At 35.2% G+C, this 20,646-nt stretch overlaps 2 protein-coding genes across 5 annotated transcripts in view; one reads left to right on the top strand and one right to left on the bottom strand.

Annotated features, from left to right (window-relative positions):
• Positions 1–537, bottom strand: part of aralar1 (calcium-binding mitochondrial carrier protein Aralar1) — a 21,732-nt gene extending 21,195 nt beyond the window's left edge. Inside the window, exon 1 of one of the 2 annotated variants that reach the window (XM_073083386.1) lies at positions 277–537. Coding sequence is in view for 1 of the 2 variants with exons in the window: in XM_073083384.1 (XP_072939485.1) it covers positions 281–331 (51 nt within the window). In the remaining variant the exon portion in view is untranslated. The remainder of the gene's footprint in view (positions 1–276) is intronic. The other variant, XM_073083384.1, reaches the window with a different exon arrangement.
• Positions 1–20,646, top strand: part of LOC140750065 (oxamate amidohydrolase proenzyme) — a 21,065-nt gene extending 419 nt beyond the window's left edge. The window contains exons 1-2 of one of the 3 annotated variants that reach the window (XM_073083390.1): positions 11,974–12,090; positions 18,915–20,646. In XM_073083390.1, the coding sequence (XP_072939491.1) occupies positions 18,925–20,511 (1,587 nt within the window). In that variant the 5' untranslated portion in view covers positions 11,974–12,090; positions 18,915–18,924 and the 3' untranslated portion in view covers positions 20,512–20,646. Of the gene's footprint in view, positions 1–11,973; positions 12,091–18,566; positions 18,721–18,914 lie in introns of those variants that run through there. The other 2 variants (XM_073083389.1, XM_073083391.1) reach the window with 2 other exon arrangements.

The following is a 20,646-nucleotide window of genomic DNA, read 5'->3' as shown; positions in this document are numbered from 1 at the left end:
TTTCTTTGAGATATTCACGTGTTTTACTGTCGTTAAAGACATGTTATTTTTAACTTATTATCACCATGTTAGCAGGAATTGTTGTACCTAACTGTTTGTCTGCATACCAGAACACCGCATCTTTGACGTTACGCCAAATTTCAAGGGCACAGATTCAAGGGCGTTCGCGATATAAAAATAAACGAAAAATCCGCATACCGATGACCGATAACAGTTTAACATTGCATTATGCGGTTGTTCTAATAAGAAAAGCCGATTTATAAATTAAAAACTTACCCACCTCTTGACAGCTGGCCGGAGTGATCAGAGAGTCGAACAAAGATTTAAACATTACAGTGTTTTTTTCACTGCACAATTTTTGTTACTTTAAATACTGTAGTGTTTAACTTGGTAACAGTTGTATAAAGTTCGTTTGCTCTGATAATACGTCACAAATTATAAAAATATTACAAAATCTATTTTAGTTGTCCACGCACTCTGCTCATGATCAAGCGAGGAGCGACCGCCGGGTAGTGCTGCGTTCGGTTACTTCGGAAATCGGAACTAGCGATGCGCGATTGTTACTAAAAACAATCGAATTATTCGATTGTTATTGTGTTCGATTGTATTCGAATAACTATCGAAATTCTTCGATTGTATTCGAATAACTATCGAACAATCGAACAATCGAAATTGTTCGATTGTTGGTCGATTGTTCGATTGTTCGTCGATTGTTCGATAGTTCGATTGTTCGTCGATTGTTCGATTGTTCGATAGTTCGATTGTTGGTCGATTGTTCGATTGTTCCTCGATTGTTCGATTGTTGGTCGATTGTTTAGTACACGCAAAACTAGTAACAGCGCAGTCAAGCGATACGCGATTGTTACGTAAAATTGGAACTATCGAAGCTATTTGGTTGTTGGTCAACTATTTAGTATACACAAAGCTACTAGCAGCGAGGAGCCCCTAATTTCTGTGTTTAAGAAATCTGAGTCAGTCTTATATATTATTATTTGGTGGGGGAAGCGCACGTGCGTCGTGCACCCTTCCGCTGCTTCGTTGCATTCCGTTATTTAATGGTGCGTCCACACCTTGCTTCTCGCACTGCTCACTGCGCCTCGTGGCCACACACTCTCACACCCTACTCGCGTTGTTAACATTATTTTTCTTCAAATATATAGTATTTCACCGAGTAATTTTAATGTAACTATGAGTACATAATTTTTTGTGATAACTTTTATCTATAATATACGCTAAAAAGACATATTTTATATTTTCTGATAATCTTTTTCTATAATATGCGCCATGGAGACGTATATTATATTTTTCAGATGACCTTTTTGAAAACGTTGTCATGAAACGAACTTAGGGGATGACTACGACATCTGGATTATCGATGATACTCCATAGTATTTGATACAAAATGATTTATGGTATAATTATTTCTCAACAATATATAGTACAATTGACTAAAATGTAATACAATACTTTACATTTTCCAACCAGTGGCAAGTGACGATAACTTTGCAACACGACGCACCTGCACATTGTCCTGAGCACACGCATGTGGCCGCGCGGTATAATTTGTATTCGGTCGTCGATTGTTATTCCAAGGTCGATTTTTATTCGTACGTCGATTGTTATTTCAAGGTCGATTTTTATTCGAACGTCGATTGTTATTCGTACGACGATTGTTATTCGTACGTCGATTTTTATTCGAACGTCGATTGTTATTCGTACGTCGATTGTTATTCGTACGTCGATTGTTATTCGTACGTCGATTGTTATTCGAACGTCGATTGTTATTCGAACGTCGATTGTTATTCGAACGTCGATTGTTATTCGATTGTTTTTTTGTTACTACGAATAAATCGACAATCGATTGTTGATTCCGTCGATTGTCAATTTATTCGATTGTTTTTTTTAGAACAATCGCCCATCGCTAATCGGAACTTGGCAAAATAGGGTTGTCAGTTGTTTTATTCGCAATTTATTTACATCATTCGCAAAATCGCAACATCGGACATTGTTAAGTTATATGCTTATCAGTACCTATGACGCGAATACAACCGATTGTTATGTCTGAACTAAGCTGTTGTGTTACTATGATTGATAATATTTAATTTAAGTATTAAATTCATACACAAACAAGTTTAATTAAATTTAATATGCTTACTTATAGAGAAAGGTTAAAACTCAGAGTAATCATTACTTTGAGGGTTAAACGTAAATAAATACTAAAATACATTGTAAATTTTAAGAAATTATTGAGTTATCAAGTTAAAATTAATTGTGTTTATAGGATTTATCAGAACTAGTATAGTTATGATTATGTTGTATCATGTACGTAAAAATAGTAAAATCTCAAATAGATGTGGCAGAATAATGGAATGTAATAATTAAACCGAAACGAGGAAATAATTTTTTAAAACGAAAACAGGAACAATTTTTGACGAGTGGGTTTCATTTTGATGCCTGAAATAATAGAAAGAGAAACAAATAAGTACCGAATATTAACACTCGTCCAGTAATATTGTTTTGACCGAAGTGATCACTAGATATTTTGTGGTAAATAAGATCTAGATATTTTTTAATAGTCTATGAAGGAGTAGACTGTATACACACACTCCACACAACCCTCACATACACACTTATTTTAAAGTGTTAAATTTAATTGAATTTATTTTAATATTACATCAAAGAAATTAATAATAGTAAATTTGTCGCTTTTGATAACCACAAATTAATTATTACAATGTTGCAGATTGCGTAGTCAAATGCCGGTCTGCGAATAGTTTTGTATTGTTATAGGTAGGTAATATAGATACCTAATTATATTGAAGCATTACGCACACATAACATAATATTATTTACGAGTAGTTATTATAAGAGCCAAGATATATGTTACTCGGGTAGTACATACTTACTAAGTATTCGATATGAAGTAACTTAATATCACTATCCAATTATCCCCTATGTGCTTCCATCTATACAAAAAAATTTAGAAATAAGTTCTATCATAGTGAAGTTGTTCGTTGACAGACAACATAGTTCTCCTTAAAAGATCTAGATGTCGCTATTTTCAAAGTAAATTAAATTTAATGATAACTTCATTTTTGTTTTGATCCGTTAAAACAATTTATTATCCTCAAATTGTATAAATTCATATTAAAATGTAAAATATGTGAAAACAACAACAAAAGTTGTGTACGTGAAATTTAATATGGATTTGCTACGTCTATCTACAAATGTATTCAGCAGTTTGCATAAATAACATTGGACTGTCCCAAGCTTCGAGGATTGGCATTCGAATAGCGAATAATAAGTTCGTTAGCGAATTCGCCATGTTGCGGTCGCAGTGGCAAACAAACGCACGTCACAATTTCGCCGCGAGCTTGCAAAATACGACGAAAATGTTCGATACTTTGCAACACCGCATTTTATACTTTAAACGAAACGTGTTGAAGTCAATATTGAGTGCGATCTCATTTGACCAATTTATTTCTGTTTATCGGGTTAGCCTACGGACATGTCATGCCTTACGTACTGTAAATCGCAAATACATTACGGTTGGATTTTTAACTAGTTTTCTAAATAAGGTGTTAGATATATTTGTAATAGAAATAGGTCATATCTATGATATAGGTACATAATTATGTAAGTCATTTATTTTGGTAACGATAAATAAGACTTGAGTTTATAGTAAGATTTTAGATTTCAGTATTTAATAAGATAAATATTTGATTTGATTTAAATGTGTCATGTTAAAATGATCATTGATCACATTTTGCAATAAAAAAAAATGGTTGCCTGTAAAGTCGGTTTTACGGGCGAAGATTTTACGTGACAACGTCTTTTTCTCGGTAGAATATTTATTGATATGAATATAATTAAATTGCACAATAGGAACAAGGAATTGAATGAAAATAAGAATTGCACAAATTTTAACAGTTGTTGTAAATGATAAATGACGAATCTAAGCACTCCATATTTTCACTACAGACACAGCTGACGATACTTTAACCACACGTGTGAACTTGTATTGTGACGCTTTCTTGTTTTTCCAACGCCAAGAACGTTCGAGAAAGACAAAGACAGAGACACAAGCATGCGCCGATTCAATGCGCCTAATTCTCTAGTGCTGCGCGCGCGGCAGAGCGATCATAGTTGAGTGGGAGAGAGACGCAAGGCATTCGGCGGGCCTCTCTCTCGTTCGGTGACTCATCGTAACGTTACCGGGCGTTACACTTTTTCATAAGTGACTCCCAGCCGCAACCTAATTTAAGACGTTGTCACGTCAAAATGCAAATAAACATTCTATATATTTTTATTTATTGGTTAATATGATTACGTTTATACGCGTAACAGAAGTTATTTGATAACTGGGTTCACAGACTGTAAATGAAAATGATTTCCATCGGAATTTACTCACAAAATTGCGCTAAAAATTGAGCTTGACTTTTTCTCGTAAACAAAGTCGTCTTTCCGAGGTCCTCATCAAGCCTTAAGTCTTCGGTACGGTGCTAGCCGAAGACTTAACCTATGTTAGTATGTAGGAACATAAAGATTTATGGATATATCGCATCTAATTCTAGTCCATTTAAAGTAAGATCGCGAGTTTGTAAAATGGTGTGGAAAAGATAACTGAAGGCCCTCAATCGAATATAAGTTCTTCGGACGCTCAAATTCTCTCGCCGAGGGACTGCGCTCGCCACGTTCCCAGAAGTAGTTTTTAACTGTGATGGTAAAAAGTTTAGTGTGTTTGAGTCGTTGAGAGACACTTCAAACAATCTTTTAGCGCACTCTGTAGTTTTGTTCAAGTTCAAATGGAATCTTTTAAGTAAATAGATACGTTTTATAGGGCTTTACTTTTTAACAATCGGCGATATTTTCGATAACTTTAAAGAGCACTCAATATAATGATGTAGAAGTTTTTTCTTGAAATCCCTCGATGTTTAAAAGATTTTTTTGTTTCGAAAATCAGACCGCGATTTTGTTTAAAATATTACTTTAAAATCGGAAAAAATCGATACATATGTGTACAAATTGAGAAGGTCCTGAGCGCTTTTCAAGCCAAGCTGCGACTTAAGCATCTTAAGCCGAGCTTTTCATGCTGAGTATTTCAAATCACCAATGAAAAGACTAATAGAGTTATCGACGCTAGGTATTAAAATTAGTTTCATAAATAAGCTAATAAAAATGCTCCAATGTTTGTACAAGTAGAAAGTTAAGTCGAACGATTTTACGCTTTTGAGGAAGAAATATCTTATACGACGCATTGGCGATTCTATTGATGCTTTTCACACTCACAATTGAGTGTAAGCGACAGTAATCTTTACTATGAAGTGTATGTCTCTTTGTTTTATATATTACTCCTTCATTCAACCGTGGCTTACGTGATATTAATATTGCGGCGAACATCAGCTGATGGTAAGTGGTGACTTTAGCAAATTCACGTAGGTAGAATAGGGGTACCCAAGCGTAGAACTGCCTCGTTCGTTACAAATATATAGGTGTGACGGTGGTAGCTTCCCATATTAGTCTACCATCATTAAAGTTAGATATGTATGTAATATGTACATGTAATAACCGGTGGGCACCGATAACCGGTGGGGAAGGAAGGTCCTCGGGTGGGCCAGACCAGGTGGACCGACGACCTGAAGAAGACCGCGGGAAACCGCTGGCTTCAAAGGGCATGGGACCGGTTGGTGCCAATTATGGGAGGCCTATGTCCAGCAGTGGACCTCAAAAGGCTGATGCATGGATGGATTGATGGATGTATGTAATGACGTTATATTTCCTTATACACTAAAGAATATCTTCCTACATGTAATATTTACTCATATTGCATACCCATAAAACGACCCGCTCTGAAACTTTAGGGCATGCAAATTTCGCTTGTCCGTCAAATGGGTTAGCCGATGGCTTGCAAAATACAGAGCCTTAAGGCTTCTCGTTATTGAAGCAAAGTGCCTCCACAGTAGAAGTATGACTGCTTTGAGCACAATTTCCATAATAATGCCTGCAAAAGCTAGCCGGTAGATTGCGAATTCTTTGAATTTAATTTCAGTGTTTGGTATCTTGCAAAATTTATACTCTGTTGAATGTTAATAATGGACGTTTATCATTTTTATTATGTTACAGTCGGTACATACTAAAACGAAATAACTTTAATGATAATAATATCTCGAGATCATGTTTTGTAAGTTCGTGTAAAATAATCATAGACATCCTCCTCATGCTTGATGTTAAGAGATAACTGCAGTCCATGGATAGCTGAAATCAACCCCAACTAATTTTACAATCCTACCTGAGATCGGTCATATAAGTGTTTTATCTCTGAGGACTAAGTTGAAACACTTCGGATGTTTATAAGTATGCCACGACGTTGGTCGGTATTCTAGCGATAATTTTCATAGTAAAAATAGGTCAGAGGTTCAAAAACAAACGTAATGCAAAGCCGTAATTTGAAATGTGGTTTACCAACCAAAGTTCATTTTATTGTCTTTTAATACTGTTTATTGGTACCTATTTATATTCATAAACACGTAGTACCATTATAATGAAATAGGTAATTCATCAAAAATCTAATATTTTATACTAGCTGACCCGGCAAACATTGTACCGCCTCAAAGTCTTAACTACCGCCTCAAATATATTTCATATAAAATATAGCATATGTTACTCGTGGATAATGTGGCTTTCGAATGGCGAAAGAATTTTTAAAATCGGTCCAGTAGTTTTTGAGACTATTCATTGCAACCAAATAAACAACAAAGTTTTCCTCTTTATAATATTAGTATAGATGATAAATATGGGTTCTCTTATTGTTTAACACGAAAAACGCAAGACGATGCCACTATCCACTATGGCTTTACATCTCTATCCTAGATTTTATTTAACTTTTAAAAGTCAGTATTCCACCGATCAGTGTTTTAAAAGAATTACGATTGCGCATCGACAAACGCTTTGCTGGCTCGAACGGCGAGGCTAAAAAAGTTTCCAGCATTTAAAGAAATCCTAAATGGACTGGTCTAACATGAAAAGTGCATAGAACTTAGAAACTTTAAAGAAGAGCTCTACTTTCATGTGGATGACGGTTGGAAGGTTGCCAATTTAATTTACAGTATGAATATTTCATTCGCCAGTGCATTAGACGGAAATGATTAATTTAATTGGTCATATTGTGCGCCTATCCTCTAATATTGGTTACGAATTTCGCTTCTATTTATTTAATAGAATATTGTGTGTTACCATGGCAATATGGGTAGTTTTCCGCGAGCTTTCATTTAAAACTCATAGCCATCGGTGTACAAAGAAATAGATTCATTGATATACTACTAGTACTAGTACTACTAGTAAAAGCGACTGCAATATACTCAGTAATAACTTAAAGCTAGGAATTAGGGTGTTTTACAGTATGAAAAGACTGTATGAAAAATAAATGTCATTTCAAAATAAATAAAACTATGAGCCTTTATTGTGTGCAATGTAAAGTAAAAATGTTATCCGTTCGTGATGGCAGGAGGTACCTTAACGAATTAAAATGAAACTTTGGTTACTTATATCCCACCAGCTTGGGCACAAACAGACCATGTGCACCAATAACAATTTTTCAACATAAAAAAAATATTCCTTTTGCAATAAAACCACGCTTACAAAAGTTATTTTTTCCAAGTGACCCTAATCCGACCATATGAATGTAACTGACCTAGAGGTAACACGGATTTTATATAATACGCGACCTCAGCTTGCAAGGGGTGGTAGAGAACCCTATTTAATATTCTATTCTCAGGGTAAGCCCTCTTTTCAAAGATCGTTTGATTAGCCCATATAAGTATAGGTCACTTGACACACACGCTCAAGTATGTAAGGACTATAATAAAGTAAAGGAGTCAGGTTTTATAATATAGGAATAGCAAACGAGCATGCCAACTATCTGATGGTAAGTGGACACTGCCACCCATAGCCATCTAATTACCCCCAGATAAGGTTAGAGTTGCTACCTCTGAGGTCTGTTGGAGCGTCGCTGGTAAGTATTTACGTTTCTAGTAAATAATATATTAGCTGACCCGGCAAACGTTGTGTTGCCATATAAATAAAAAAATGTTAAGGGTGAACAAACCTTATCACTTAGAGGTATGAACAATAGATAGTAACCAATTCTCAGACCTACTGAATATGCATATAAAATTTGGTGAAAATCGGAAAAGCCGTTTCGGAGGAGTACAGTAACTAACGTTGTGACACGAGAATTTTATATATAAGATTGAAGTAAGTAGCTATATTTAGTGTTTTATTTTCAAGAAGCGTTTTACTTAGACGGTCAAATAGTCTTAGATCTATAGCATTAGTTTTGCTACTTCTATTCGTAGAAAAATAACAGAATAAATTGTGGATAAAAAATATTACGAAAACACATTTTATGTTGTCTACTTAAAGAAGACTGCGTATTTAAAAAAAAAATCACTTCTTCAAATAATTAGAGGAGCGAGAGAATTACATAAAAGAAAACATCACTCTGAATGCAAAAGCAATAAAAGGCGTGATGTAAAGAATTCAGCGCAGTCCACAGCTGTAAACAAATCGAATTTAGTTCCTCCGTAACTTTGATTGAACTTTTGCAACCTGCTTTTGTAACGCGAGGTTGTTCTGTTGTATTTTATTTTTTGAATCAACTTTTGTAATGTGCAGTATACATAATATAAGACCGAATTCAGAGGACAACATGGATTGTCCCTGAAAATAAATTGAAGGTTTAAATAGGTATATACGTTATTTGAAGGTGCTAAAACTCTATGTTGAGCTCCGACGCTACTGTGATCTAGATTGAAGGGTTGATTGAAATTGTGATATTTTTCCATATTTTTCCTACACAGGCAACTTCAGAAAGTAATCAGGTTGCGACGCAACTGTTGTCGACCTCTGGAAATCTAGGAATCTAATCTTATTTGGGATTATTTTACATGCTCATGGGCAACAGTAGCCTCTTACCATCTTGTGGACTCCATGCTCGTCTGCTACTCCTATATTATAAAAAAGTGTCTTAATGTTTTAGAAGTCAATATTAATAACGATTGCTTGCACAGATTGCGTGAAAACAGAATAGGTTTTATTTGATATTATTGTTTAAAAAGTTTAAAAAAAATATATCATCAGTATGTAAGCATTGTTTAAAATAGTATATCTAAGGCTAGTAAATCATACGGCTTTTCATTTTATCATGTCAACGCAATGAAACGTAATGATAACGTAATGAAATCATTTATTTATTGAGATTAGGTAGTAAAGCCGGCTTAAAAATTGATTCCTTTGTATAAAAAAGTAATTGGGTAATTACACAAATCTTTGTTTTTAAAAGTAACTTCTACAGTAGCTTCTGAGGTAAGAAAACATGTTTTGCTTCACGGCAAAAAGTAATAACTGGATGTGGTCCGCAGATGGTGTAGGCAAATGGAGTTTACTTCATCTAGTGTTCAGTGACTTTCTTTCTTGAACAGACGTTGTACAGCTTCGGAATAGAGATACCATTATCTTTTATGTATTTGTATGTATTTGGATTCTAACAGAATAAAATAAAATCAAAAATATTTTGTTTAAAGTAGATCGGTGTTTCATTATGTAGAAGAAGCGGCGAAAGTCATTGGACTATTGGAGTCATTGGAGTATTGACTATGCATCAAAAAATTATAGCATGAGCTGTTTCGAATTTTGTATGAGTTTTATGTATGGTTATTAATGCATTAACATTAAAATCAGTGAAGAAAATACAAATTAAGCTACTTAATGTTAAAGAATTAGACTCGATGGCCCAAACATTGTCTTGTCGGTGACTATGGGACACGATTGCGACTTATAAAATAAATTAGCATACAACCAAAGTAAAAAAGCTTGAAAAAACCAAACATTATCAAAACCGCGAAGGAAAGAAAATGCAAAACTAGAACGGTGTTACAAAGAACCCGGTGTCGCGGTCCGCAGCTGTAAATAAATCGAATTTAGCCCGTCCGAGGATTCCTTTGGAGCTTCTTTGTCATTTTATCCGGACTAGCAAAGGCTACTCCGTAACAATATTTAAATATACGTTTCTTACGAAGACTTGCGGAAAATACTGGCAAAGCTGCCACAGTGGCTTACATTTTGTATGTAGGAAGGTGCTATTTGCCATAGCATCTAAAGAAAAGAGTTTATTTTTTATCCTTATTAATTGAGAACAGCAAACACGTAGTAATGTTATTTTGTTACCCTCCATAATGGAAAGGATTAAGGTACCTACATTCAATCATACGCCCCAGTTTTGATTGGTATAGAAAAGTTCATATTTGTCATTTTCTACTCGCCCATAAGCCCTCTGAAAAGTTTTAACGACTATTCTATTATAAGAACCTTAGTTCTTAATATAACCATTAACTTAAAAATCACTTATTCAAGTTTCGAAGTTTTGTTCTCAATAAACAAGAAGAAGAATTAGGTTAATATAAAATCCACACCTTTTAAAATTACCTCTCTGCATTGAACCTGTCATATTAGACAATACAATACAATACAATACAATACAATACAATACAGAGAATCGTATTTCTCGTGCGTAATTTAACCCTCTCGCTGTCTATCCAATGAGATCTCGTTAAATTAGGTAACTATTGTGTAACATGACATACTCCATTTATACGATAACATCCAACATGTCGTGTATCGGGTTTCACCTGTCCGGGTTCCATTTTGATAATTCCGTCAGTATAATTAATAATCGAAGTAAATTAGCGCAGAGGGGATTTTGTTTGGGATTGGTTTCGTGTAACAATGATGTAATGTTCTACCAGTAAAGCAGGTATATTTAATTTTATTCTAACATTGAAGTAGAACGGTTCGTAGGTCGACTCTGATAGCCATATTTATTTCATATAACATAACTGTGCTAAGCGTTGTCGTTTTTTAGTATGAAGGAGAGGAGAGGAGGCATTCCAATTTGGTTCTTAAGGTTAGCAACGCATCTCCGAGTAGGACTCTACAAATATTCGAAGGCAGCAGTAACCATTGACAATCGGTAGAGGCGCGAATGGATACGGTCATTACGACTAAAATCTTTCCAATAAGTCTATGTAATTTTGTTTTATGATCAGGCACATCAAGAAACATGCAATAGTTAACGCAATATTATAATTGATTGACATAGATTTATTTTATGACTGTTTCTGTCTAAATGTGATCGTGATACTCACGGCACAGAGAATCCTAGTATTTGACTATGAGTGTGAAAATCATAATCGAACTTTACTTTTCCCCTTCTGCACATTTTAAAGACCACGGGCTTCCAGTAAATAGAAAAATCCATTTCAACTCAGACAAAGCTACAGAGAGCGATAAAAAGATTGTGTGAAGTGTCTAAAACTAAAATCACACACTAAACTTTATCATCACAGTTTAAAACTACTTCCGGGAGCGCGAGGTCCCTCGTCGGATGAATTTGAACGGAACTTTTTCACATTTGATTGTGGTTCTACCAATCGACGTTCTTTCTTGCCGTTACGCCAGAACCTACTGTCTTTCTTCATTATGTGTTCCGTATTTTAACAATAAGGGACACTTCTTATAATATTGTTTTTATTATTGGGAGTAAGAATATGAATTGTCAAGTGTAAAAGTGGAGGTACACAAGGGGTACCAATTTATTCCTTAGCTAAGCATCTGTGAACGACTTTATCTTTAGCGTTGTGATCACTTGCTACTTATTGGACTAGAAGATAACCTGCTGTTTGCTAGGTACTTTTGTGTCAAAAAAATCATAACACAGAAGTAATAGTATTTAAAATATTATTTGTTATATTATTTTGTGAATACAAGGATTTTTTAGTCCTCCCAGAATTTCTAGAATTAATATGCACTTGCTTGAGATAAGATTGTGATGTCCTCTTTACTCTTATTTGTTTTGAAACTCCCGATAAGGCATCTGATAAAAATAGCGTGCGTGTGAATGGCCGCAGACATACGAGTATATCGCTCTGTGACTTGACTGTATTCACGCTATTGATAACTTCAGTGTCAACTTCAGATCTTATTGAATTAAATTTAATTGGAAATCAAGTGGACTGACAAAGGACATTCAAATAGGTTTGTTGCACTATTCATCTATCTATTTAATATTTTAAAATTTATCTCAGTGTTATGTTTGTACGTTAAAAAAGTAACTGATAAAGACAACTATTGAGTGGTTTTAAATATTTTAGTTTATTTATTTCGTTGTTCGTTATTGTCTATATTTTTTCCTCAGATTAAATCCATTGCACGAATATGAATATATTTTTAGCTTTAAAATTCAAATTTTAGTACTAGCAATTCGTATTTGATCAGCGTGGTGGATTATGGCTTGAACCAATATATTCTGAAAGATATAGGTGCTTCAACGTATCCCACTGCTGGGGTTAATAACACTGACTAAATGTGACTAAATGTGTCATGGTGACATTTCAATTTAATTGTATTTGTATAAAAAAGGTGTTATAAAAAGTACTTTATAGAAATAACTTAGACTCATATAAAAAGAAGTATAAAACAGAAGGTTAAGCGATCCTTTTCAGGCAATATTTGGGTAAAAGTATACATTTTAGGAGCTCCATTTATCAATTAAAATGAAAAGTAATTTAACGAAAGCAACTTAAGTTTTACTATTCAATGGGCTAAATTGAATAAAAACTACCCTTTTGTGTCGCCGTATTGAGTTCTATTTCATTGAATGGATTGGACAAATTCGTTTCAGTTTTGAATCTATTTTACTTTTCATCTAGTCATATGTCAGATTCGAGTAATGTTTGTTTGTCCGAAAAAGCTTTTGCATTGAACATTTTATTGGTGCTTGACACACAAAAACTAATGTTTTTTGACAATAAAATAAAATGGAGGTAAATATTCATTACCATCGTCAAATTCATTACCTACTGTTACTCGGCTGGGTACAGTTCTTCTTTCGGGGTGAGAAGGACTTAAGCCATAGGCTACCGCGCTGGCCAAACGCGAAATGGTAGACTTCACACATCTTTGAGATTTTTTTTAAAGAACTGTCTGGAATGTAGGTTTCTTTATGATGTCTTCCTTAACCGATAAAACAAGTGCTAATGAATTTCTAAAACGCACAGAGGAGCTTGCTTTACGAAAGAAAAAGCATCTTTGATCGCTGGCAGCTACAATTTCGTTCCATTTGAGGTCGGTTAAAAATGGCCAAATTAGGTAGAACCAGAATTAGGTAGTAATTAGGTAGAACCAGTGTTCTATATAGAGTGAGACATACGCTCGAAAGACATTACCCCTCCGGAGTCGAGTAAAACCAAAGAGAAATTCTGTACATATAAGTCGCGAGTCCAACCACGTATTGCCCAGCCCACATACAATAACAACCTAATTTCATCATTATATTGTAATAATTTCAATTTAAATACTTATCACTGTACTCCACAATTGAGTATTGTTTACAATAAATATTGATATGTTTTCATAATATCATCATGCGTCAATAACATTGTCATATTAAATGTGAAACCATCAAATGGATATGAATTTAAATTGTATACAGTGATACATAGGAAACAAAATTGCAAGTTTAGGTACAGCATATATTTAACCTCATACGGGCATTCATGGCGAATTTTCGCAGTGCAATTGAAACTTTACTGACACTAATAAAATTTGAAATTGAGTATTTGTAAATGTACTGAATAGATTTCAGTAATCCTTTGAAATCATATCCGATACGAATGAAAGTAAACTATAATTTCTATTTTTACGATAAATGTCGAATTGCGGATTAATTTAGCATGTGTTAAGCCGATATTTTGCACCATTTCAGCTTAAATTACTTAGTTATTGTTACTGAGACTGATCTGAATTAAGTCACTGAAAACTTTACTCATGTATCTTTGCTACATCTGAAATACAAAGGCAAGTTACTTAAATATTTTAAGATTTTCTTTCTAATTAACAGAAGCGAGTCTTAATATAAAACTTTTAAAGGCCTTCGTGGTACAACTCCAGAGGTGTCACCACTGCGTCTATTTCTGCTTTATAATTGTAGTACTCGTATCATGTGCTATTCTGGTTTGACGGATGTGGTGAAAAAAGGTACGTGAAAAATTTCAACTCAGTACCTGGCATTGGGACAAAAAAATATGGGCGGAGGTGACCATTTGCCGTGATATGTACTCCACGCTCGTTTGACAAATACTATGAAGTCTGGAGACTTGAGGATCTCCTAGCGGTTCGCATAGTATGTATAACAACGTCTATAACCGATATCTTGAACAAAAGAACACCCCAAAAAGAAAATTCAACAAAAAACTGGCGGTCGTGGTATGCAAAGTCGATTTATTCCCTCCGCATCGAACATTGAGCGAATTAAGTCATGCCCTGGCGAAATAGCGCGTATAGGCCCATAAACCGACCTATGACCCTTCCGCATTCGAGGCGACTCGTAAAATATGTTTTAGAGTGTTCCCCGACATATTGGCAGTGGGAAATATTGAAAATGAAGTTTTTTGTATGCATTGAAGGTTTTATGGGGGAAAGTGACGACGGGATAACGTGACGCGCTGACTGCTCGCCGTCTTCGCAATGGGTTCGTACGAAACGAATTACAATAAAAATGAGATGTGTCAGGGTTGGAGACATTCATATTTGGTCGGTTAACAATAGGTTACAGCCATTGTTACATTAATTTTATATGTACTTTATAGTCGTTTAGAATTTCTTAAACTATGCAAATTAATTCAATTAAAATTTAGTTCGCGATTTGGCGTTACAAATATGTAAACCAGAATGAAGTTGGTCGCCTAATATTATATTAAAAAGGGCAGATTTTATCACTTACTATTAATATTTATTGTAAGAATATCAGTGTAGAGTCAACCCTGCCGTATCGTCACCATAAACGCATTTATGAGGGCTATTCGAATCGTGTTCATGTGAAGTCAGTATTACATACAGTTCTAGATAAACAAATGAGATGACTCTTAACGTGTGTCAAGGTAGTATTTCAATATGATAATAATACAAGTCTAGTTTTGACCCCGAATAATCTTCATTTGGACTATTATACTTAATGCATAAGTAAAATGGATCATCATTTTTTGGATTATTTTTTTAAATAATAACGAGCTAGCCATTAGATTGTAGGTATTTCAACGTAATCTGATAGGAATAAAGACCTATAAATAACGAACGTCGCCTAATAATGGATAATTAGACTGCTGTAGATTCTGTAACTTTAGGAGGTCAATTTAGATAGTGTATACAGAATAAATGATACGTTATACTAAAATTTAATTTAGGAGAGAACTGGTTTTAATTGAGTTAAAAAACCTGGCACTGTTGACTTTTCATTAACCCTAACTCGGATGGAAAATGGAAGCTCAAGGCGAACAAAGGTCAAAACGCGAAATACGCATCGCTTAAGGTTTTTTGTTGATAAATTGAATGAAAACGAAGCAACGATAGATCGGACTGCTATTCTGTAGGTTTTTATCATCTCGGAAGCTAAATCTGCAGTTAAATGGTAAATCAAATACCGCTTAGGCGTATCGGGAAATAATTACATCAAAGTACATAATGATGTAAATTGTATGTGAAGCTTGGGCAGTGTAGCGTACTATGGTCTAAATCTGACAAGATTCGTGTTTTCAGAAATGAGTATGTAATATATTTTTAAGTATCATGTGAACAATAACATTTCATTTCTATTTTTTCCCTTAATATTTTATATATTTTTCTTTACCTGCGTAAATAAGCTTGCTGCTAAAGCTAAGCTAAATCTCTTTTGACTAATTATCACAAAGCCTAAAAATTAATTGGATAAAATGTTCACCTTATGATTATTTTGATATTCCAACCCTATTGGTGTAAAATAAGAATATTTTTTGACGTAGTCCGCGGCATAAGTTGTTCATGTACCTACATATACAATTACCATATACACAGCATCAGATATCCTAAAAATAATTTAAATTTTACAACATACCATATCAAACATTTACTAGGTAAGAAACGTGATAGTTCCATGAAACTGTATTCATTTCGACTCGTCTTTTTCATTACGTTCTCGTTACGCTATTTTCAAATACGATTTTTCCATTCACCGAATATTCTGTATCTGTTATGAATAGTACCGAAATTTGAGTGTGGATTAAAACAATAAAAATGTAACGAAGTTCTATCCGAGTGCGCCCGGATCACTATTTTCCAGATTTTTTCGATAACTTTTAATTAATATTTTGTTACCGATGAGTTTTATTTTTATTGCAATATGCGAGGAAGCGAGCCCGAGAATTGTATATTTAAATGAAACATTTATTTATTAAATCATATTCACTAACATTACAGGAATGCCTAATTCGTTAGTAAATGTGACTACATTTGACTAAATGTGTTAGTATACATATATTATTCATCTATACTAATATTATAAAGAGGAAAACTTTGTTTGTTTGTTTGATTGTAATGTATAGGCTCAAAAACTACTGGACCGATTTTAAAAATTCTTTCACCATTCGAAAGCTACATTATTCACGAGTAACATAGGCTATATTTTATATGAAATATATTTGATAAATAGATTTTTAGGCGGTACAAAGTTTGCCGGGTCAGCTAGTTACTTATAATATTCATTCATTCATTATCATTATATAAAAGTTTCAAGTTATAAAAGTATCATACACGTTTTATACCCTATTTAACCCTTTAGGGCAGCGGTCGGTAGCTAACTTTTTAACAACACGGGTCACATAACAGTAACATAATGAGTTAAATAGGATGATAATAAATAATGGTTGCATTATTCCTTTAGGCTTTATTACTTCAAACTAGGACATTGCAACATTTAACACTACATACATATAATTAAATAATTTTATTTCTATTACTAAAAGCAGATAAACAATGTTCTATCTTACTTTACCGTCTAAGTACATAGTACACCTCAAGCAGAAATAAACGTATCATTAGAAAGCGCTATTAAATTTATGCTAATCAAGATCTAACACTATTATTTGGTATTTTGCATCATTCAGGAAATACTAAGAAAGCACTATTAAATGTATGCAAATGAAGTTTTAATACTATTATTTGGTATTTTGCATCATTCAGGATATACTATTAATAATTCGTCGTGGCCAAAGTGATAGTTTCTGTATGAAATCATTCGAAACAGCCATCGAAGTTAGACAATTAAGCCGCGGGCGCTGTAGGAGTTACTCAATGAAACTTGTATTGCACAAGTGGTCAACACTGCTCCACAGCTCTGTCTAGCTTAGTCCAATTATTTAATGAAGACGAAATTGACAATTTACGTTTATAGTCTTACTTCATCTATTGTGGAAGCTACCGCCAAAGATATATGAATTCACATAAACCAAGGCTATGTACATTTATCTTTATTATTTGCCGGGAATCAAACCTGTTCACTATGGATGTCAAATCGGTATAACGTATGTTCCGTCTCAGTGATTAAATCCCTCGCCAGGTAAACTAAATAAGATTTGTGTATTGTATATGAAGCCATGATTATAGGAAGCCCACTTTAGGAGTTAATACGCGCTAATATATCTTCACTCATTAATCACACTCACAACATCACTAAACGAAATTTAAAAAATAATCCGCATTGAAACGTGTACCCATAATTATTTAACATTGGTTTCCCAATGTTCATCAACATCATTGTCTACTTACCTGGAAACTTTTCCAATAGCCGAAACACGGAATAGCTCCATTGTAGCCATTAGCCAATTTATCGGCGCTTTTTCCTCAAACCACTCGATAAGCCCATTAAACTAACGAGCCTTTACCATTACCTTTAATTAAACTGCTTTGATTGTACTTTGCTGTAAGAAACTCGTGTTAAATCTTAGGTCGTACCTTAAAAACCGCGTTTTGAAGTATTGAAAACATGCAACATCAAAATTGATAGCTTGTAGAGTTTTAAAGTTTAAGGGTTCGTACACAAAACTGCGATGCGACGTCGCATCGCAAAAATCTGCGAGCTCCCTCGACGCATCGCAAGAACTTGCGAATTGATTCGCATCGCACAGTGGTTGTTGTTGTTGGTCACCCTGAGAGACGCTACGCCGCACGATATCGCATCGCAGCAATTCGCATCGCAATTTTCTGCGTTGCGAATTCGCATCGCGTCGCATCGCAGTTTTGTGTTCGAGCCCTAATTGTAGCGACATCTTAAAACCTGTGGGTATGAGGTACTTATGCGTACATAAACTGCTCCTTAGATTTTGTTAGTAGTTTTGAGTAGGATTCAGTTATTGGGAATTGAGTAATACGACCTTTTTTGTCACAAACCAAAATATATTTGTGTCCGAACAGTCTTAGGCTTAAACAAGCTTAGTCTTCAAGCGCAATAACGTATCTGAGATCAACCTGAGGTAGGATTTCAATCCTATTCGAGTTTAATTACAAATGTATATAGATCACAATGATAACTTACCGTCGGACTGACTTATCCCCGTTAGCTACTTCTATTTCTTAAAAAAACAGGCTTAAGAAAAAGTCAAAATCTGCCTGTCCGATCTGACATAATGTATTTGCCCTAAGAATCCACGTCATGTATCGCCATCGCTGTAATCTTTATTATTGTATATTTTATTATAATATCTATCCATCGGCAGTTTACGGCGTACGGGGTCTTCGGGGAGTAATTTTTAGTATAGCCTCCACGCTATTTATGACAGAGCGGCTTAGACGCTATCGGTACGTTAAGGTTTATATACGACGCCGCTGCACTCTCCAGCTTTATACGGACACATTATAGCCTCTCACTATATTTTCTTGATGCCATTAACTTAACGAGTTCAGTAAACAGCGTTTAATATAAAGGAGGTGTGCCTTAAAACGATTAGGAAACGCAAGGCTAATATTCTTACGTATTATATTCTGTTTTTCAGATATAAAGCCATGGCTACAAGTAATACAGCTCCGAGAGGCATGGTGGTCACGCCTCACCATCTTGCTACACAGAGTGCACTAAAAGTACTTCGCAACGATGGGACAGCTATGGAAGCTATGGTTGCTGCAGCGGCAACTGTGGCCGTTGTATACCCACACATGAACAGCATTGGAGGTGATAGCTTCTGGCTCATTGTACCTCCTGAAGGAGACCCAGTAGTAATAGAAGCCTGTGGTGCTGCGGGAAGCTTAGCTAATTTGGATTTTTATAAGGGCTACAATAAAATTCCTTATACCGGACCCAAAGCCGCAATCACCGTAGCTGGGACTGTTGGAGGATGGGAAGAAGCATTACAATACGTAAATGAAAATGGATACCAACGAGCCTCCATTTCTAAACTCCTGGAAGATGCAATTACTTATGCTGACGAAGGTTTTCCCGTGTCTTCATCCCAAGAAATGGCCAGTTGGGAATACAGAGGAAACGACAGCATGTCTGCCGAATTTAAACGTATTTTTATACCTAACGGCGAAGTGCCGAAGACGGACGAAAGGTTCTGTCAGAAGGATTTAGCGAAAACCTTAAGAGAATTAGCCAGCAACGGACTAAATAGTTTCTATCGTGGCAAATTGGCAAAATTGATAGCGAAAGACATGGAGTCCCTTGGTATGCCAATCACAGAATCAGATCTTGCAAATTACTCGGCCGTTAGGCGAACTCCTCTGAGATTACAACATGAATCCGGAGAAATTTTCAACCTTCCTCCGCCAACACAGGGCTTAGTTTCTCTGTCTATCCTTGGAATCTTAGATAAGTTACTTATCGAAGGTCGACACGAAGGTCAATTTATTCACGCAACAGTCGAAGCTACAAAACAGGCATTTGTATTACGAGACCAGCATATAACCGACCCGAGTTACATGAAAGTCGACGCCCAATCACTGTTAGCAAGTCACGCAATTTCCGAAATGGCCGGTAATATCAGTCTTGATCAAGTATCTTCTGCGGGGAAAGGTATGGGCCCAGGGGACACAATTTGGATGGGCGTGATGGATAGCAAAGGGTTCTCCGTATCGTTTATTCAAAGCGTATACCATTGTTTCGGCAGCGGAGTTGTATTGCCAGGGACGGGTATATTATGGCACAACCGAGGGGTTTCCTTTGAATTGGACAAAAATCATATAAGATGTTTGGAGCCGGGAAAAAAACCATTTCATACTTTGAATCCGGCTGCTGCAAAACTAAAAGATGGTCGTATCATGATTTATGGGACTAGGGGTGGTGATGGGCAACCGCAAACACAAGCTGCTATTTTCCATAGGTATGTCGTTCAAGGGTTGAACTTACAAGCGTCTGTGACTGCACCGAGGTGGGTATATGGATCCCATATTGGAGAAGATGATGACAACTTGAGAATGGAAAAAAGGTTTAGCGAAGATACATTGAAGTATTTGAAGGAAAGGGGTCATAATATTATTATGTTGTCTGAATATAGCGAGTTGGTGGGCCACGCTGGTGCCTTAGTTAGGCACACTAATGGTATGTTAGAAGGTGCTTTCGATCCTCGAAGCAATGGTAGTGCAGCTGGATACTAGTCTTACTAAGCTTTATTATGTTAGACTGATAGGCGACGTAGTTTTTTATACTCATGTTTTATTTTTATTATCGATTTGATTTGTATAAAAACTGGAGATTAAGTATACTTAATATTAGATATTTTTTAATTTTTT

This window comes from Epargyreus clarus, unplaced genomic scaffold (assembly GCF_041222505.1).
Source record: "Epargyreus clarus isolate Ecla_fem2 unplaced genomic scaffold, WU_Ecla_fem_2.2 ptg000019l, whole genome shotgun sequence".
NCBI lineage: Eukaryota > Metazoa > Arthropoda > Insecta > Lepidoptera > Hesperiidae > Epargyreus > Epargyreus clarus.
The sequence above is the reverse complement of the archived record's forward strand: the minus strand, read 5'-3'. Positions and strand labels throughout refer to the sequence as shown.